Source organism: Neophocaena asiaeorientalis, unplaced genomic scaffold, assembly GCF_003031525.2.
Source record: "Neophocaena asiaeorientalis asiaeorientalis breed wild unplaced genomic scaffold, Neophocaena_asiaeorientalis_V1.1 scaffold8, whole genome shotgun sequence".
Classification (NCBI taxonomy): Eukaryota; Metazoa; Chordata; class Mammalia; order Artiodactyla; family Phocoenidae; genus Neophocaena; species Neophocaena asiaeorientalis.
The window spans coordinates 328,436-349,785 of record NW_020175395.1 but is presented as its reverse complement, the minus strand read 5'-3'; the positions used below and the strand labels follow the sequence as shown (position 1 = coordinate 349,785).

Below are 21,350 nucleotides of genomic sequence, written 5' to 3'. Positions count from 1 at the left end.
ACCTGTGTTACTGCTGCTGGGTATTACCAGCCATCATCCCTTCTACTTAAGAAACTACCCAGTAATTAAATTTAGATAATTAAAATGAATTTTACATTGTACATTAAAGAAATGCCATTTGATTTTTTAGTAAGTCATTTCATTGGGCACAGGCCAGTGTTATTCAACACATTTCTGTGGTTGAATTTTTAAAAATATGCCACAGAAAAAATTATCTGAGAACGTCTTTAGGATGAAGGTTGCAACGAAAGTGAATCTCTGTAGTCAGTACAGAAAAATAGTAGACACCTTTTTTAATGAATTTTAAAATTTGGTTTGAAAAGAGTTGTTTGTTTATTACCCATAAATTAGTTGGGCACAGGCCAGTGTTATTCAACACATTTCTGTGGTTGAATTTTTAAAAATATGCCACAGAAAAAATTATCTGAGAACGTCTTTAGGATGAAGGTTGCAACGAAAGTGAATCTCTGTAGTCAGTACAGAAAAATAGTAGACACCTTTTTTAATGAATTTTAAAATTTGGTTTGAAAAGAGTTGTTTGTTTATTACCCATAAATTAGTTGCTAATCATTTTTTCTACGCTAAGCCATCTCAAATTGTAACTGTGTTACATTTCTTCCTGAGGTTGACATTTATCTTTTGTTTGTTTACCTATATGAGATACAAAACATGTTGGTTATAATGCATTTGTGTACCAATTAGATGCTGTTAGTCACTGGTTACTTACAACCTCAATAATAGATATAAGAAATGCAAATTAGGTAATAGAAATACCTTACTTCTTATTAAGTTCAAATACCTCTAAAGATTATTTCAAATTATTTCATATTATTCTTCTAAGTACTGGAGTAGAGATTTTTTTTCTAAAGTTCTATTAATAATATGAATGAATGTCCATCATAAGCACTAAAATCAAATGCTACATTTGCACTAAATGAAGGGATTCCATAACTGTCAGTGTGGCTTCTTCTTGTCCTGTTCCATTCTCCACCCAGCCCACCAAACTCTAGAATAAACACCGGAAAGAGCAGAACTGTTTGATTCTGTACATTGTGGTACCGTGTAGCCCTCTAAGCAGATATAGCCAGGGCCTGACCCTGAAGTGCAGCCCACCTGAGTTTCAAAAAAATACTTCCTTTCTTTAATGAGTAGGATGACACATGATCTGTGAAAACCCTTTCCACACCCCTTCCTTGCCCTTATGTGATTCACTACCACCCGCTGACATGCTAACAGGCTTAAAACAGTTAGAAATTATACTTGAGGCTGACTGTAATGAATTACATCATCTTGAACAGTTCAAATTTATCCTGCCTGGGGTTTGTCAAGCTTCTTGCATCAATTTTATCAAATTCTGGAAATTTCCATCAAATTTGCAAAATTTTTGGCTATCATTTTGTCAGATATCTTTCTGCTCTGCTTCCTTTTCTGGAATCCCAACTGCATGTATGTTAAGCCAATGGATTATCCCGTAGATCACTGAGGATCTGTTCCCCACCCCAGTTTCTCCACTCTGTGCTCCACTGTAGAGTTAATTGTTATGGCTTCAACTTCTCTGATCTTTTATCTTCAGCGTCTAAGCCAAAAGTTTCATGTACGTTTTCATCTCTAGAAGTTCCATTTGGTTCTTTTAAATATCTTCCCTTTCTTTCCTCATTGTTTCACGTTTTCCTTTACTTGAACATTGTCCTTATAGGTTAATTCTCTCTCTGTCATTTGTGGCTCTGTTACTCTTGACTAGTTTTCTCCCTGGTTTCTGGTTCTGATTCTCCTTCCCCTTTTAGCCTGGTTAATCATGTTTCATTGTTTCTCAGACACTGGGAATGTTCAGTGTTGAGTGTCTGGGTTTTGTTCTCTTCCTTTAAAGAGTGTGCGCCTTTGTTTTACCGGTTACTTGCAAATAAGTCTGATTCATCCAAGGCCTGTGGTTAGTTGCTGGAGCAGTAGCCTGCCTTCTAGGGAGACTTGAGGCCACTCCTGAATGGCCTGGGGTCACTCAGGAGGACTGCTCTCCCCCCGCCCCCCGTGTGATTCCTGGGAACCCTTGGCCTTACTACTCCGTGGCTGCTCTTTGCCTGGCTGTGAAGTTCACTGGACATGAGCGTGACTTAGGAAGACTCTTATGTGGATTCTGGGAGCTTTTTTCCCACGTAGTTCCTCCCTCCTTTCCAGAACTCTTCCATGTATCATCCACTCACCCCCGCTGCCCTGAACTCCATCTTTCCAACTCCGAAAGCCCACTGAGCTTTGCTTCAGTTCCTCCTCCCTTGACCTCTCTTGTCTAGAAATGGCAGGCAGAAATCCAGAGCAGTTGTGGGCTCCCCACCTGTTCCCTTCCCCTTCCCTTAGGGATCACAGTCTTGTGCTGCCTATGAAATGCTTGTTTAGATATTCCCCCACCCCCACCCCCGCCCCACAGTTTTCTAGTTGTTCACGACCAGAGGTTAAATCCAGCCCTTGTTACTCCAGCATGGCTAGAAGTGAAAGCAAAGGAAGTCAGCTTTAATTTCTCCAGAGTTATTACTTGAAATTGGAACATTATGAGGGATTGCTTGCAGTAAACAATAGCTGTGAGTAAAGTTGAGGAAGCTCATTCTTGATCTTGTGATCAAAAAAAGCCTACGTTATGACTTCTGTTGAGACAAGTTAGATGCTCCTGCCATATTCCCTTAGTTCTTTTCATCAGTCTTAGGAGATAACTCTTAAAGTTATTCTTTCGGTGATAGAGCATGTGGGAATTTATCAATAAGAAAAGAAAATCCAAAATCATTTTTTAGTTATAACGATCAGAATTTGGATGTAGTAGGCTTAGAAGGAACAAGGAGAAAGGGCTCTCAGTACACACACACACACGTGGGTGTAAAGAATCTGCTGGTGATAAAAAGATCAAAAACACATGACCCTCAGAATTGTTCCCTGTCACCGGGCAGGAGACTGCAGGAGCCCGTGTGTTTTCCGAGAGCCCTGGTGCCTGAGTGCCAGCCCCTCGGTAACACGGCTCTGCAGCCAGTGTGCACCTCTGGCGGGGACGCTCCAACCCAAGGGGAATTCAGACAAAATCATTTTATCAGTTTATCTGCTATAGAAAGATTCAGCCAGTGGAATCCAGAATCTTTTTGGAAGCCTTTTGGAATTGGTTTGTTTTTATTTATACTTGTCCAGATACTTTTCCCATCATAAAATCGTTTCACATAGAATACTTGTTAATTTTTTTTCTTTTTTTATATACATTTATTTATTTGTTTTTGTCTGCCTTGGGTCTTCATTGCTGCACGCCAGCTTTCTCTAGTTGTGGCGAGCGGGGGCTACTCTTTGTTGCGGTGCACGGGCTTCTCATTGCAGTGGCTTCTCTTGTTGCGGAGCATGGGTTCTAGGCTCATGGGCTTCATTCAGTAGCTGTGGCTCGCGGGCTCAGCAGTTGTGGCTCACAGGCTCTAGAGCGCAGGGTCAGTAGCTGTGGTGCACAGGCTTAGTTGCTCCGCGGCATGTGGGATCTTCCCAGACCAGGGCTCAAACCTGTGTCCCCTGCACTGGCAGGCAGATTCTTAACCACTGCGCCACCAGGGAAGCCCAGAATACTTACTAATTAGTGGATTCAACAAGAGAGAAGCTGAGTTTACTTCCTATTTGTTTATTTTGTGGTTTTTAAAAAGATTTCTTTTTAAGTGGTGAGAAGGCAGTGTTCCCTCTTTCCCTTGGGGTGGAGGCATCCTCTGTGCCGACTGTTCTTGGGAGCAGGTGGTGTGTGTGCAGGACGTGTGCGCACACAGAGCCACCTGGGTGTCGCAACTTCAGACCAAGGGGGACTCGTCAGCTTGGGTCACTTTCACGTGTTCCCCACAGACCTGGCCAAGGATCTGTGAGCTCGGGAGCCCCATGAGCTCTCCCACCAGGGGATGCAAACCGGAGATCAGTTCGGCTGCAGGAGCATGGATCTTTTGAAACTAATTTTCAAAAAATTAGTCTTTCGAAATTAATTTTGGGGACTATCCCGTGTGAGAGTCTGCTTGCACCCTTATGAGGTGGGTCTTCTAAAGCTTCGGGTTTTAGATCTTGTCCTGTCTCCTGCCTTGTCCTTGGCCTGTGATACCGGAGCTGTGGCCACGCCAGGTCTGCTACTGCCACCGTTGGAAAGCAGCTCGTGTCAGTCCATGTTGAGTTGGTCTGTAGGTGATAAGGGGTGGGGGGATTGGGAAATGGTTGGTGCTCGCAGACCTAATACTTTCACCTTTATTCCCTCGAACTTATTCTTCCCCCAAGAAATCTGTCACACCTTGTTTCCCACTTTCTACAATAACGGCGTTAAATGATGTGTTATCCAAGAGGCTTCAGTGTTTTTACTTTCTGTTAAATGTATTTGTTATGGGAGGAGTTTTTAATTACATGACTGTGCTTGAATATGTCCCTTTATGATAATTTGATTCCTTACTGAGTTTCCACCACTGAGTTACAACCTGAAGACAACAGGGTTGGAAAGCCGAAGCCCCTCCTCTGTGAAGGTCTCCTGTCCTGCCTCTGTTCCCCCCTTGCCCCGCCAGACCCGCTGAGCAAGCAGGCCCCTCTGCTCACTGTGCCGCCACAGGCGTTGGTAGTTGGTGGGAAAAGGAAATACTGGTCTATCAGCAGATTAAAGCTCTGCAGCCCAAGTGGGACAGCATGGGGCACGTTTTTAGGTGGGGGAGCAGCAGTATGTTCAAACGCATTTTTAGTCTTGATTCCAAAGGATATTAATAGTATTTTATTCTTTTCCTCTTTAGCATGGAGATACCAAACTCCCCACCGGGTGGCATTTGTTGAAAAATTGACCAAGCTTGTTTTAAGTCAGCTGCCCAACTTCTGGAAACTCTGGATTTCATATGTTAACGGAAGCCTTTTCAGTGAGGTATGTGTACAGATTTGACTATAGTTGTAGCTAAGTCGTGGATTTCTAGTCTTAAAAGTTTTAGATTTTGAAGTGACTTTTTTAAAGCCTCAGAAGCCCAAAGCCTCTAAGTATTGTCAGATGTTTTAAGATTAGTAGAAAATGCTGTAAAGCCCTAACACTTAATAGCTGTATGGCCTTGAACAAGTTACTCAACTCTTCCGGGAGTCACTGTCCTTGATTGTAAAGGAGAATAGTGAGGGTCTCTCTCAGAAGGCAGGGGTGAGTGCTCAGGGAAACAGTGGCTTAAAGAATAAAAGAATCTGAATTGAGTATAATGCCAGTCAGGCCATGTGGTGGATGAAACTGTCGTGCAATTGATGATGAACAGGTGATAAAACAAGGATCAAATGTTTGCATCTTGCACATGGGTCTCAAGTGAGAGGGAACTTCCTAGTTGGAAAGAACTTAAAGATCCTGTTTTCTGGCCCCTATGTGATCAGCCTGGAGAAGTTGTTTAAGGCTTTACACCCTCACAAGTTGCACGTGTACTTAGTGTCCTAATCATGTATAATTGGAGCACAGAAATTACGAGCGTAAAGTAACGACTCTTGACTTTTGTGCGTAGCACACAGATTCGGACTCGTCACTCAGTTGTCTCACGTCAAGTGCCCATGACAGGCCTCCAGGTCCCAGAATATAGACTCTGAGGCCCTTTGCCTGGAGCTCTGGTGGCTCAGGAGAAGACAGCTCTGGTTTCGTATCTCCGGGGAGACTCTTCACAGCCCTGGGGAAGCTGGGAGAGGCGGGGTCTTCCTGGGGCTAGTGCACTTGCCAGCACAAAACCGCTTTTGCTCTTTCACACCAAGGACACCTCTGCAGTTTGACAGAAGGTGGTGGGTGTCTTGGTTCTCCGGGATCCACCCAGTCTCCTTTGACCGTGGATACGTGCTCATGCGGCTATTAAAGAAGTTTGCCGCCGTCTCTTCCTTTGAACGTGGTAGATCCCTAGATGTTTGTTTAAATGAAAGGTTAGTTATCTAAACCATAAAATTTACTTAGTACATGAAAAACAGAAAAACAACAGTGCATGCAAAAAAACAGACTCCTTCATGCAGAAAAACCTATCTCTTAAGCATGAGTTATCCCTGTATTTTTTTCTTACGTTAATTTCAGCAGTGTATCAGTTACTGACACATTCAAATATTATAGCAATAAATAACATACCTCACAACTCTTTCATGTCCATTTTGTATTACCTGGTTATTATACAAAAGCTCTGTTGAAAAGTTCACTGTACAGAGAAAGTCAGTCTTCCATAAAATATGTGTAGAGTTTGGCTGGCCTTCATTGCTGCCTGAGGAAGAGAGTGCCTTTAGGTGTCCTGAAAAGAGTTTTCTCAGCGTTGTGCTTTCAGACGTGCCCGATCAGCCCGCATTTTTGTTCATGGCAGCTGGATGAGAGTGGCGGCCTCTGTGGTGGGGAAGGTTTGGGTTTCTTGCCTTTTGCTGCAGTGGGGGACAGCCACCCCCTCCTGCCGTGTTGTACCCTCCTCCTCTTACCTGCTCCCTCTAAAGCAGAGCCCTTGTGAGACTGGAAAGGGGAGGTGCTTCCACGCCAGTGCCTGGACAGCTGTGTTCACAGCGTCTCTTGCAGAGCGCCAGGGTTAGAGTAGAACACCCAGTGTGTGTCGCTTACTGGCTGTGACCTTGGGCAGATACCGTTACTTCTCAGCCTACTTCCAGGGGGATGGTTTGGGAATTAGATGAGTTAATATTAAGTGAAGTGCTTATAACAGTGTCGGGGAGATAAAAAAGAATTTGCTCTTATTATTTGGAGTAAATATTTATTCCAGTATTTGAAGTGTCATTGGCCTGGCACACAGTAGGTGTTTCATGAGCAAAGCTTAGTAGTGGTGAGAAGTGTGGGACTGATGTAGAACAGAGACGTGCTGAATGTTGCCAAGGCGGGTTCTCACATGTGAGGGAGCAGAACCCAGGAAACGTCTGGAAACCTAGTTTTGTTTCCAGCCGAGTGTTTTCCTTCCAACTGGAGCGGTGTCTGGAGGTGGCCCCCATGCATGGACAGTAGTTGCCTCATCTTGCATCTTTTTAGGGTTTTTTGATCTGAGATGATTTAGTGAAAAGGGATGGTATTCTCCTTCTCACAGGTTATACCTAGTTGTGTAAACGTCTAAATGAAGTGTTTGGTTGCAGATGAGGAATAAATGAGCTCAGGAGTCACAGCACTGGAAAATCATTGTGATCAGTTGTGCTGAGTTGGGTGTGCCTGTGGAATTTCCAACAGTTTATACTCATAAACTTTTCTTAAAAGTTTATGGTAATAATTATTAAGTGTAATTCACTGTACAGATTTAGGCATGTTTTTAAACTAAGTGACCCTCTATTGAAAAGCCAGAAAGACACCAGAGGACAGTGGAAGGAATGGAGGAGTTAGGAAAGGGAGCCAATCATGTCATGAGTGAGATCCAGAGACTTAATTAAATTAATATTGGGAAGAGTTCCAGGGTTTCAATCTCATACAAGAAAGCTCTCTAATATTTAAACACAATTTACTTGGAATTTCTTATTTTTTCTTGTTGTAAAACTGTTTTATTTCGAGTTCATCTGTTAAAAGATTTAGATGGAGTTTCCAACAGTTTAACAAATAGTTCTTCAGACCAGTCAAGGCCATGTGAGGTAACATATGTGAATCAAAACAGTGCGATCTAGCCGTTGGTCTTACCACAAAGTAGTTTTGGTCTGTGTGTGCAGGAAAGAGTTAAGGTTTTTAGCTAGCAAAATGGTTAATAGTAGGTTAAGATTTTACCTTTAGATATATTTTAAATGTAGTGTATTTTGAGGTGAAAACTTTTAAAGTATCCAAATAATTTTTAAACTTTAGGAATAAGCATTTTAAAAGATTGCATAACTCATAGTATGTAAATTAAAATGTCCTTTCTGTTCCAAAATTAAATTTTCTTTTAAAAGTAGGGCAAAGTGTACATAATTCAGCATGTTGGAGATGTTCAACTCTTTATCAGAATAAAACAATAAGTAACGATTTTTTTAACAATTGCAAGAGGTATGCCTTACAGGTAGTTCCCCTACCCTCTCCACTTCTTTTGTGTTTGGAGGCAGGCCCTCGATGTTTAAATAGTTATTCTGTCCAGTAGGTGTCATCACGTGTGCATTAGCACCTGTTTGGTGGGCAGAATTGTTCTGGCAAAGTTTAACCTAAATTTTGGTATGATGTTTTTCAAACAATTGATTTTCACTCTTTTGATTCAAAAATATTTCACAGAACAAAGAAAGGACTGTGAAATAATCTTCCCATTGAGCAAGCCTATTGTGTAAAAAATTCAGCGTTAGGTGCTATGGCAGATAAAACCAGAAAAGACCCCATCTGACGGGACACTTGCAGGTTTGTATGGGCTTGACCCTTCCCGGGGACAGATGACACCTTCTTCCAGAGGCCCTTCCCATCCGTCCGCCACAGCACAGTGAGCCAGGGCTCAGAAAAACAACCAATAGGGTGTTGGCTCTGTTTCCAACCGTGTATATAAAGAGAATGAGCTTTACTCTAAGGAGTTGGCTCGTGTGACTGTGGAGGGTAGCAAGCCCCAAAGTCCGCAATCAGCACTCTGGAGACCCTGCAGTTCCCAGCTGGAGGCCAGCAAACTCCAGACCCAGAAGCACCACCGTTTCACCTTGTTCTGCCCAGGCCTTCTGCGGACACCAAGTAGGCAACCTGAAATTCAAATTTGGACCTCAGAGGAAAGATTTGGGCTGGAGGTGTAAATTTGGAACGGTGATCTTGAGATTGATAATAAGAAATATATATTTGATCTTGCTCACCCTTGATATTGTGACTTCCTAAGTGAGGAGTGGTAAAAGATGCCTTTTGCTGTGATAATGAGTGTCTCCCACCTGAGGATGGGGGCTAGTTGTCTGGAGGACCAACCCTGTGTTCAGAGGGTAGGAGCTTTCAGTCCCACCCCCAGATCTCTGGGAGAAGGGCTGGAGGCTGAGTTCGGTGACCGGTGGCCAGTGATCTAATCAATCGTGTCTACTTAATGAAGCCTCCATAAAACCCCAAAGGACACGTGGAGGTTGGGGAGAGTGTCCCACCTGCAGAGGGCAGGGGACTCCACCCCTTTCCCCACACCTCGCCCTGTGTCTCTTGTCTTTGTAGCTGGTCAAACTCCGACATGAGCCCCTCTGGTCACGCCTCACTGCAGCTCTAAAACGCTTCAGTTACTTCGCATTTGTCCTAAAAAGAATCAATTTCTGTAAATCCTGATATACAAAGAATTTTGATGGTTGTTGGCCAGTGAACTTAGAAATTTGCTTATTGAATTATTATTGTGAATTTGGGGTTTAGTTTTTTTAAAAGCTAAACTTAAATTCTTTTAAAAGCGCATCTCTACAAAGAAAAAAATGATAAAAGCTGCACGATAAGTGTAAATTAGCTCCGGAAGAGGTGTGTGTGTCTGTGTGTGCTGGCCTCTTCTGTCAGGGTGTCTGATACTTTGTTGAAGACGTCAGCAATCCTTATCCTTGTCTTACTCCTTCCCGTCAACGGTGTTGATCCTGTAGACCAACTCTCCACACTGTTTCTCTAGCTTATACCTTAAATAGAAATAGCATACCTTAAAGTATTTTAAAATTACCTTGGCATCAATATCATAATTATTTATAATGCAGTTGTTCCTAAGTAAAAAGTTCTCTAACCAAATACACCAGTATTTTACCTTTAAAGGGTAACTTTTACATTATGTTGGTGAAGTATCTGAATTTTCTTTTACATTGTACCATTTTGTGATTACTTCTTCCTTTGGAAAGTTCCCTAAGTTTGCCCTGCTAGGACATTCTGTATAATAATATTTAGTTGTTAGAAAATTTGGTAATAAAAAGTTAACTGAAATCCAGTGGAACAGATTTCTCATTTAATCAGTGTAAAGTGGTCTTCTACACATTAAGGAGAAAGAAATCAGAGGAAAACATGGCTCTCAGTGAACAGATAACAAGCAATTCTAGAATACATTCCCTCCTAAATGAGACCGTGAGGCCCCTGGAAGAAGAGCAGTGATGTGTAAGTTTTTAAAAATAAATGTCAGCGCTAATGCTCATGTTCCATGAAAACTATCGGGAGGAGCGGGGCGGGGGGTCCAAGGCGTCCGGACACCTGTCCAGAGCTTCTGCTCCTCTCGTTTCTGCACCCACTGCCCGCGAAGTGGTGCTGGAGCGGCATCGTGGACTGCATGCCCGTAGGCTTAACTGTAGAAAACTGTGGATGAAAGCAGCATGTGAAATTCACCTACAGGAAGTTTCAGTTTAATACTTAGGTTTATTTATGAGAATTGTACTTAAAGGTTTTAGGAAGATGAATAGCTTCTTGTTGGAATAAGAAGGGTTTTCTAATTAGTCATCCTTTAATCAGAAACTTAGATTACTTCTTATACATTCCTTTTAATCAAGTTATAACTATATTTCATGCTTTCTTTATATACAACTGCTAAAGCATTTCTTTTTTTTTATAAATTATTTCTAAAGACAACTAATTTTTTTTTTTTTAATTTTTAAGACTGCTGAGAAGTCAGGCCACATTGAAAGATCAAAGAATGTAAGGCAAAGACAAAATGATTTTAAGGTGAGTTAAGGATAGGTATGTAGATTTTTTCTTGGGGTAGGGTTTTCTCAAGCAAAGTGCTAGAGACCTTGATGTACATTGAAGACATTTGTCTTGTGCAGGCCGACTCTTCCAGTTGATTTAATCAAGTTGATGCCTTTTAATGTAGTTTTGCTTGTTCATCATTGTCTAGAAAATGATCCAGGAAGTAATGCACTGTCTGGTGAAGCTGCTCCGGGGGGCCCTGCTCCCGCTCAGCGTCACGGAGGGCGGAGGGCGGCAGTGCAGAAGCTGGGAAGTGAAGGCCGAGCTCTCTGGGCAGGGGCTCGCTCACGCCATCCAGACTCTGAGGTAAATGTGGGCGCGTCCTCCAGAAAAGGGGGAAACACCACACACTCAGTGTGGGATATGATTTTTAATACACTCAACACAGAATTTTACTGTCTCCTTTTGTGCCCACTGTTTCCCGTGTGTCACCTGATAACTAAGCTCTTAAACCTTGCTGGTGCTTTTGTCTGATGAGAATGTCACTTTTTCATTGTTTAGTTCAGTGTCACTGTGATATTATCCCTGTGAATGGGCTTACTTTCCCCATGTTTTCGACATAACGCTGTAGCTTACAAGCACCATTGAGAATCGTTGTGGGATGGCCAAAATGATGTCTGGAATTGCTTCCAGATCCTGCCCTGCTGACATTTGTTTTGCTGTGTTTGTTCTACAGGCTTACTTATGAATCCTTGACTGCCCTTGAGATTCCTAATGACCTGTTACAGACGATCCAGGACCTCGTCTCGGACCTTCGAGTGCGTTGTGTGGTGGTCACACTGCAGCACACAGCGGAAGGTATGTTGAGAAAAACTGATGACATTGGCTAGACAACAGTTATTTGCACATGCCACCTCTTTCCAGCTTCCAAATCCTTAAAAACACGAAAGATGCTCTTATAGAAATCTGAGTATTTCAGACTGTCTTTAGCTGCTCAATATAACTTTTTTCCTTTTTTGAAACTTTTCAAATCTATTTACTTTGAGATGCCAGACCATATATAAATTAAGATGGGTATACTTAAAAAAATATTTAAGGATATAAGAACATCCTTATGGAAAATGCTAAGTGGAAAAAGTCGAATATAAAATGTGTATAAAAGTATGATCCCAATTTTGAAAATATATGTATGTATATTTAAAATTTTTAATTTAGAAATGTCAGCATAAAATCAGAAGAAAGACTGTTTACAGTTTCTCTTTGCCGCAGAAGTTATAGGTGTTCATTTTCTTTATACTTTTATAGAGTTTTCAGGATTTCTGCATATAGTCATAAACAATGAAGGTTATCTTTACAAAGCAGCCTTCTGGGTTATTAAACATTTTCAAAAACAATCAAGAATATTGTTGTGAAAGGCACAAGCCGTTGGTATCTGTCCCAAGGACTTTGTTGTAGGAAGGCTGTGTCTGCACAGAACCAGCCCCTGGCCCAGGTCGGGGCTGAGCCCTCAGGTGTGCGCTGGTCGTGTTCTTCCCTCCGTGGGTATCACGTTATCATCATCGGGAGCATACAGGACTGAGAGAGAGTCCACTTTGGTCATCAGAAACTTGGGGGGAAATGCCGTGTGTCTTGTCTTGTACCTGTTTAGTATTAGCAGGAGTGCTGAATAACTACTAAGTTGTTGTCTGAAGCTGTCACTGAACCTAGCCCAGCATTCTCCAGATTGGGCTACACAGTAGACAATTTTATTTACATTAATGTTGTATTAGAAAAATCCAGTGAGTGATACACATTTAAATCCTTGAGTCTACCAGAATTATATTCTCTCCCTACTTTCACTGATTTTTTACAAACTTATATAAAACAATTAAAAACCATAACCTTTATGCATTTTTATCTCTCTGAAGTTCAGTGAGATAATTATAATAAGACGCGCTCGTGTACTTGTGTTCCCTGTAGAAGTAAAGAGATTGGCTGAAAAGGAAGACTGGGTTGTCGACAGTGAAGGCCTGACGTCCCTAGTAAGTTTAAATTCTTTTTGGTGATTAATCATTGGTGTCTGTTATATTCAAAATAGTTGATTTATTTTGATAATGAGCATATGCTCTCTCTTGCAACTCTAAAACGTTTCTGGAAATGCAGAAGCAAACTTCTTAAAGTTTTCCTTCTCAGAGTCATTTTTGCTTAACACTAACCACAGGTATTTAAAAATGAGTAAAAACAGTGGATCCCCCTTTAGAGTGCTCTTTCTTCATCCTGTGACTCTTAACTATTTTTTGTTGTGTTACATTTTTTAATGTAATTCTAAGTTACCCAGCAATTCGAATTTTTCAGAAAAGCACGATAGGAAACCAGTGCTGTTGCTGGGCCCTAAGGCAAAACAGGCAACAGCGAACTTCTCCAGACGCATGCAGGGGTCAGGTGGGCAGTTAAAACCATGGTCTGTTCGCTCTGGAATAATCATCTTTTCAGATGGGGCTTTGAGATTTTCAGAATCCCCTTGAAAATTGTGTTAGTGTTAGAGTTTGTGAGTTCTCGTGTTTTTGAGTCTGTCCCATGGATCCCACAGCAACCTGTATGTGGGTGTCAGGCAAGGTTAAAACATTCAGTGGCTTAAAGAAGAGGGCATTTCCTTTTTCTCCCCCACTAAAGAGGTTGGGACTGGTGTGGCAGCTTTGTCATGTAGTACGGGCAGCGTCCAGGGCTCCTCCGACTCCTGCTTTGTGACCCTTAGTGTGGCTCCTCTCTCAGGATGGCCTCATGACACGGGATGGCCACTGCAGTTCCAGCCACCACAGCCTTACTCCTGTCAGCAGGGAAGTCCAGCATTTTCCCAGGAGCCACAACTGACAACTCTGCTTACATCTAATTGGCCATAATTTATCCACGTGCCTACCCCTGTCTGCAACGGAGGCTGGAAAAAATGTAGTTTTTCAGCAGAGCACAATCCTGGCCCCAACAGTTCTGCCTTACCTTAGTAGACAGGTACAGTGGAATAAAACGGTCTGACTTGCTCACATTTACAAAGTAGTGGGGCTCAGGTTGTTGAGGAGCAACCACCCCCTGTAACATTTCTTCATGTCCTTGAATTTGTGTGCTTGTCCACAGCCTTCCTCTGACAGTTGGGGATTTTTTTTGAATTTTATTTATTTTTTTATACAGCAGGTTCTTATTAGTTATCCATTTTATACATATTAGTGTATATATGTCAGTCCCAATCTCAGTTGGGGAATTTTTGACAAGTTGAAATTCTTCTTTTCCTCTAAAGTTCAAAGTTCTTTCTTAAGTTAATACAAAGCTATACAAGTGTGTGTTTGGAACAGCAGTGCTTACTTCCAAATTTTTGTAAATTAAATCATGCTTGAAATTAGGGGAATTTATTTTTAATAAGTCTTATAATTATATATGTATATTTTTAAATCTTATTATTATTTTTGGCTGCGTTGGGTCTTCAGTGCTGCACATGGGCTTTCTCTAGTTGTGGCGAGCAGGGGCTGCTCTTCATTGTGGTGCGAATACTTCTCATTGTGGTGGCTTCTCTTGCTGCAGAGCACGGGCTCTAGGGGCGCGGGCTTCAGTAGTTGCAGCACACGGGCTCAGTAGTTGTGGCTCGCAGGCTCTAGAGCGCAGGCTCAGTAGTTGTGGCACGCGGGCTTAGTTGCTCTGCGGCATGTGGGATCTTCCCGGACCAGGGCTCGAACCCATGTCCTCTGCATTGGCAGTCGGATTCTTAACCACTGCACCACCAGGGAGGTCCCTATAATTATATTTTAAAGGATTTAATTTTAATAAAAATTTGTTTTGATTTATTTTTCAGAGGTATTTATGTTTAAATACAAACTATCCTATAGCTAAATATTGGGTTGGCCATAAGGTTCGTTCGGTTTTTTCCGTAAGATGCTCTAGTAGCACTTAGTTGTGTTTAACTTCATTTGAAACAATTTTGTTAGATTGTATGTGACACCTGTCATATCAGCGTGCATTTAAAAAAAAGACTTATCTAAATTGGTGAATTTTTGTGTAACCATTTTAATATTGAAGATGGAAGAAGAAAAGCAACATTTTCAGCATATTATGCTTTATTATTTCAAGAAAGATAAAAACACAACCAAAATGCAAAATAAGATTTGTGCAGCGTATGGAGAAGGTGCTGTGACTGATAGAACATGTCTAAAGTGGTTTGCGAAGTTTCGTGCTGGAGATGGCTCCCTGGACAGTGCTCCACAGTTGGGTAGACCAGTTGAAGTTGATAGTGATCAAATGGAGACATTAATTGAGAACAGTCAGTGTTATACCACGCAGGAGATAGCCGACATATCTCAAAATATCCAAATCAAAATATCCAAATCACGTGTTGGAAAATCATTTGCACCAGCTTGGTTTTGTGGATTGCTTTGACGTCTGGGTTCCACATAAGTTAAGCGAAAAAAACCTTCTTGACCGTATTTCCGCATGCGAGTCTCTACTTAAACGTAATGAAAACGTTCAGTTTTTAAAACAAATTGTGATGGGCGATGAAAAGTGGATACTGTACAATAATGTGGAACGGAAGAAATCATGGGGCAAGTGAAATGAAGCACCACCTACCACACCAAAGGCCGGTCTTCATCCAAAGAAGGTAATATGTGTGTAGTGGGATTGGAAGGGAGTCCTCTGTTATGAGCTCCTTCCAGAAAACCAAACGATTAATTCCAACAGGTACTGCTCCCGGTTAGACCAACTGGAAGCAGCACTCCATGAAAAGCATCCAGAATTAGTCAGCAGAAAACGCATAATCTTCTATCAGGATGATGCAAGACCACGTGTTTCTTTGATGACCAGGCAAAAACTGTTACAGCTCGGCTGGGAAGTTCTGAATCATCTGCCATATTCAGCAGACATTGCACCTTCAGATTTTCATTTATCGGTCTTTACATAATTCTCTTAATGGAAAAAATTTCAGTTCCCTGGAAGACTGTGAAAGGCACCTGGAACAGTTCTTTGCTCAAAAAGATAAAAAGTTTTGGGAAGATGGAATTATGAAGTTGCCTGAAAATGGCAGAAGGTAGTGGAACAAAAGGGCGAATACGTTGTTAAGTAAAGTTCTTGGTGAAAATGAAAAATGTGTCTTTTATTTTTACTTAAAAATCAAAGGCACTTTTTGGCCCACCCAATATTTAGAGGAAGGAGGTGTGCAGCAGACGGTACCATCCAGCACAGCAGCCACTTGGCACAGCTTCAGACTCCAAAGAAAGAAGCAAGTACAGAAAGAAAGAAGATCTCAACTTTCTGTATTGACTACATGTTGAAATAATTTTTGATATATTACACGTTATAAACTAAAATTTAGGTTTTTCTTTTACTTATTGTGGTTCCTGGAAAATCTAAGATTACGTACATGACGTGTGTTTGTGGCTCACACTGCACTTGTGTTGGGCGGCACTGGTGTGGAGGGAAGGCCCTGTGCTGCTTCAGTGTCTGGTCTGGTTACGTCCTCAGTTCTGTCTCAGTAGCCGTGCCATCTTCAGAAGCCACTTAACCTCTCTGCCTCTAGTTAAAGAAGCAGAATGCTTGTTCACAGTGGTGTTGGTTACGATTAAATGAGATGCTGTAGGAAAAAGCTGTAATACAAAGCTTTATACACATACAGAGAATTTTAATTTATTAAACTAATACTTGTAATACTGGGACCACTATGATAAAAAATACCATAAATGTACATAAAGCCTTACTATTATCAAAGCTCTGTCCTATGCCCCTGTCATCCCTAATTATCACAGCAGGCCTGGATGGCAGGCCAGAGACATCGCTGGACCAGCACTGCTGAATTACTGCCCCAAATGAAACAAGCCAGGCAGAGCAGACAGCACAGCCCTGACCCTGGGTTCTTAGTACCAGCTTCAGGTCATCTTGTGCAAAGAAAAAGATGTGTGTTCAATTTGAGAAAACGGAGCATCTGTTTTCAAGGATTTATGTTCATTTAAAAAAAAAAAAAAAAGGACAAAATATGAACAACTTAGTCATAAAATAGGTATTGGCTTCAGGTTAGTGGTTTTTGTACACACAGTCTAGTGTGCGTGTGTGATGGCTGCAAATCTGGGTCCCCAGTGTGTGCGCGTGAGATAACAGCCACATCTAAGGTTGGTTGGTTGTTTGTAGTAGATAAGCCCCCATGAAAGTCCTTCGAAGTGGTTACTGTAGAGGCTTGTTTCTAATAAATTTAAAGTTTATAACATGGTAAGATACTGTATCCATAGCATAGCCGGTCTCGTGTTTGGTGACACACAAGCTAGAGATCTAAAGCCACTTACTGGTGATTTGGTGCCAGCCAGTGTGTCTTATTGGACGTTGTTGAAGAAATGTGCTAATAATCCCATAGGCCTCTGGGAGCTGAGCCTGCTGTCAGCTGTGGGCACAGACTTCCCGTGAGAGGGAAGGTACATCCAGGCTTAGAGCAATGCCCAGGGTCCAGCTTTGAGTGTTTACCTAACATCTGAAATTCTCAGGTTTTGAACAGAGAGTCAGTTGTCTCAAAGGCTGTTACATACACTACTTTACATTTTCTTAGCATTTCCATAGCACTGATCCCATTTGTTTGAAATAAGGATGTTTTTCTTTCCCTGTGAGTCCTTATCAAGTTAAAGAAATGCACATGAGCTTTGCCCCCATGACTGTGCTTTCAGCTGAGTGTCTGAAACAGCTCGTTGGAGAGCATCCTGTTTTCTACTCTTGTTGAAAAGGTTTTCTGCCTTTTTTCAGTTTGGATAATTCTGAGAATTTTCTCCTTCCAGAATAACTGGAATGATATGTGATGTTATAATCAGCAGCTTGGGTGATTCACTGACAAAATGCAGAGATAGTGCCTGTTCTTTCTTTTCAGAAAAAAGAAATCGCAGCTGTGTAGACTCATGTGCTCCCTTTCCCACTGGCAGTGCTCTCCGGGCTCTCTGTTCACATTCTAAGGCAAGACAGTTAGGAAACAGCACAGGAACACTGAACTGCCTGCCATTGGATTTGGGGTTGAATTCCCAGTGTTATTATTGTAACATCTTAGATTTTCCTACCTTCTGGGGCAGGTAGGTGGGTTCGTAAGGCCGGTGTCTACGAGGACTTTATTTTCTGTAGGCGGTATTTTCTGTCACATCCATCCCTGCCCCTGCCCCCGCCCCCAACCTTCTTTCTCTGCACTTAAAGACTTTTGCATGTTCTTTATGGTGCCCTCTGGTGGCTCCAAAGTGCAGTATTAAAATGACATTAAGTTGAGGTGCTATTAGTTTTCCTAAAGCCTGGATTCTTGTTTTGTGAGAGAGTAAACTTGTCTGTCTTTGGTTTGTATACAGGTGTGTCTTTTTTTCTGTTCGATTTTTCCCTGAGTTCTTTTAGTAATTGAAGCAGATTTTGCCCAGAGCTGGTTCAGCTGAACTGAGCCTTGTCCTGCCCCGTGCAGGCTCTACCAGGCTCTGGCCCGTGGTGGTGACTCGGCGCCTCCAGGCCCCTCCTGTCTCTGTCCGGGGGTGGCCCCTCTTGCCCTTGGTCTCAGCTTGGATGTTGTCACTGGCTCAGGGGCTTCTCCTGCTTAGGGCAGAACCCCTCCATCAGTTTTCCTCTGAGTGCCCGCTTGTTCTCTTCATGGCCCTTACCCTACTTTGCAGTCCACTTATTTTATTTCTGTACTTTTTTTTGTAGAAGTGACAGTTTTGTCGACTCCATCCCAGAATGTACACATAACGAGAACACGTGTCACCGTCCCCTGGAGTGGGCCTGGCACGAGGAGGTGTAGTTAGGGCTCATTCAGACTCATCCTGAAGCCCATTTGTTGGACATATTTTCAGGTTTCATTTCTGACTTGATGGGCATAGAATCTGGTGACCGTAGAGATGGTTGGAATGAAAGGTCGGCCTTCCTCTGGGTCATCGTACTAACGTCCCCTGGGAGATGAGGAAGGCCCGGGAGATGGAGCTCGTCCCAGAGTATGTTACGTCCGCGCTTCATCCCGGCATCTGCCTCTCAGGAGAGTAGAATTTTGAAGAAAAATTCTCATTCTACCCAACTTCTATTCTAATTGAATTAGATGCGCTTCCAACTGTCAGGGTTCATGGTCTTTAAATATCAAGTGCAGAACATGCCAGGTCTAGGTCCGGGTGGCGGGGAGGCTGTGTGTGTCTCCATCCCTTTCCTCACGTCTGGAAATCTGGGCATCAGGGCCGAGTTTGCTTCTGCTCGGGGTCTGCATGCCCAGGTCCTGTTGCTTTTGTCTTCTGCAGCCATGCCACTTTGAGCGCTGCGTGGTGCACTCCCTGCAGTCGCTGCGAGAAGTCCTGGAGTGCAAGCCCGGAGAAGCCAGCGTGAGTGTCTGAGAGCAGCCGTCTGCGGTGGGGGCCGGGCAGCCGGGGACTCCCCTTGCAGGTTTGGGTCATTGAGATGCCAGAGCTGCTGCCCTGTCACTCAGGCCACAGTCACTCGGCCCGAGGCCAGCTCTCCATTCCTGTCCCCTTTCAGAGTCAGGTGACCCACACTGGACACACTTTCCCACGTGTTAACTTCTTATATCGAACTTCATAAACAAAAAGTTTTCTTAGCCAAGTACAACAATTCTCATTCTTCCTTACAGGTCTTTCAACAACCGAAAACCCAGGAAGAGGTTTGCCAACTAAGCATCAACATCATGCAGGTACTTTGTAAAAGCGCTGATGCCCTGAAGCCTGAAATAATGCGAATTATTAGTCTTCCCTCCTACTCATAATCAGTGTATAGCAGATATTAAATATGTATTCTTTTTTCCTTCTTGTCTGAGAACATAATTGTTTATGGTAAATAAGTTCAAGGTAGGATTAGTTCCACCTTGCTTAGCAGTACCCCAATAACTCATTTTTATTATGCTCCCCTTTTTTGTGTTCTCACAGTACTATGTGTGTATATATCTGTTAGAGCACAGATTAAACGACATGACAGTTGTTTACATTGTACCTAGAGCACCAAGTTCTTTGGGACCAGTGCCTTGTGGGCACATAAACCCAGTTGAACGCATGAGTGAATGAGTGAGAGGAAGGAAATAAAATACATTCAAGAACTTAACAATGGGATCAGAACATAGGTGCTTTAAATTTTTTTATCACTTAGCATTATACGTTGGGATGTGTGTTCCCAGTGCTTACATACTTTTATGTGTATGTGAATATATACTCTATATATGGGACATACAGTCTATCCACTTACAGAAGGTATATATGCATACATACCACTTAATAGAGATACACTGTATTTCTGGTTATTTATATAAAATTTATCTTTAATGTCCGAATAGATTAGTATCTAAGCGTTCATACCACTGAAACGTCTTATTTTTGACTTAGGTTTTTATATGCTGTCTGGAACAGTTGAGCACCAAGCCTGATGCCGATGTAGATACTGCACAGTAAGTAGAGCTCAGAGTAGCCTCACCGATGCGTTTACCAGGATTGAAAATACAGGCTTTTGCTCTGTATTTGGTCTTATACCCTGGGACTTCCAATAAGAGAGAGCAAGTAGTCATATGAATTATATTTTTATATATTTGGCCTGTATTCTTTCCCCAATTTCTTCATCTTCTGAACTTGTCTCACCTTTGCTAGAGGCACATTGAACAACTTGTCTCACCTTTGCTAGAGGCACATTGAACAAACTGAGCACACGATTAGCTTACTCATTATCCAGAGGAGCAGGGTTTATAAATAATAAAAGAGGGAGTTAAAATGCGTGACTCCTCGTTGACAGCTGTTGTGGTTCTGGTGCAGGGGGTTACCCTGGCACTCCTGTTAAAGGGACACTGTCTGGGCCATTCTTGGTTAGTTGAACTCCAGAGGACACATCTCTATTCCTGATATTTCCAAATCCATGTGATAATTCTTTTATAATGCTGCTCTCTGGGATTTTTTTTAAACCTAGTTTTTCTGACTGTTTGGCATGTGTAACTTCTGTGTACCTAAGGTTTATGCTCTCTGACACAGATGATAGTGAAATAAATGCCTCTTCAATCTATAACTGACAACTGGAATTTTTTCCATGTTTGTCTGTTTCCATGTTTACGTGGTTTTGCCTCTCAGTATATAAGACACTTATCTCTCTGAGACCTAATAAATATTTAGTTATTCTAGTTTTTCTTTGATTTTTATATGTTTATTAGCACATTAATTTACCAGGAATTTGTATTGTTAGTTTACTGATGTTTTGAATTAAATAAGTTTTGTCTTCTTGTTTTGTTACGATTTCTGTGCCTTACATCATTGAATTCTAATATGTAGTGAAGGTATTTCTGAACTTTATCTTCGGTTCTATTCATTCACAAATGTTTCCTATCAGTGTTTGTTGTTTTAATTATCAGTAGCTTTGTTTTTTTGTTTCTGTTTTTTTTGAGAGGGCCACTCACTGCTGTGGCCTCTCCCGTTGCGGAGCAGGGCTCTGGACAGCGGCCATGGCTCACGGGCCTAGCCGCTCCGCGGCATGTGGGATCTTCCCGGACCGGGGCACGGACCCGGGTCCCCTGCATTGGCAGGCGGACTCTCAACCACTGCGCCACCAGGGAAGCCCAGTAGTTTTTTTTTTTTTTTAATGTTTTTCAGATTGTTATCCTTTTATTGCTTCTTTATGTTAAACTTATTTTATATTTTTATCTATTTAGTCTTCCATATGAATGCTAAAATCAGTTGGTTAGATTTAAAGAAAAGGAATCCTGCTAAGGTGTTACTTGTGATTCTGCTGTACCTGTAAATTAATCAGTGGGTCTTTGGTGTTTCCTCCCCTGCAGCTTTCTGTGTCTGGTCACTGGTTAGGAAATTAACTAATTTCCTAACTCAGCTCACCTCAAGTCATTTACTATGAACGTGAGCTTGAAAAAATCCCCTCTAGATTCTGATGG

General features: G+C 42.1%; 1 protein-coding gene across 4 annotated transcripts in view; it reads left to right on the top strand.

Annotated features, from left to right (window-relative positions):
- EXOC2 (exocyst complex component 2) overlaps positions 1–21,350 on the top strand; it is a 159,305-nt gene that overhangs the window by 87,726 nt on the left and 50,229 nt on the right. For all 4 annotated transcript variants that reach the window (XM_024766396.1, XM_024766397.1, XM_024766394.1 and 1 more), the window contains exons 13-20: positions 4,758–4,882; positions 10,448–10,513; positions 10,686–10,843; positions 11,214–11,335; positions 12,437–12,498; positions 18,721–18,801; positions 19,068–19,127; positions 19,810–19,871. In XM_024766396.1, coding sequence (XP_024622164.1) covers positions 4,758–4,882; positions 10,448–10,513; positions 10,686–10,843; positions 11,214–11,335; positions 12,437–12,498; positions 18,721–18,801; positions 19,068–19,127; positions 19,810–19,871 — 736 coding nt within the window. The remainder of the gene's footprint in view (positions 1–4,757; positions 4,883–10,447; positions 10,514–10,685; positions 10,844–11,213; positions 11,336–12,436; positions 12,499–18,720; positions 18,802–19,067; positions 19,128–19,809; positions 19,872–21,350) is intronic.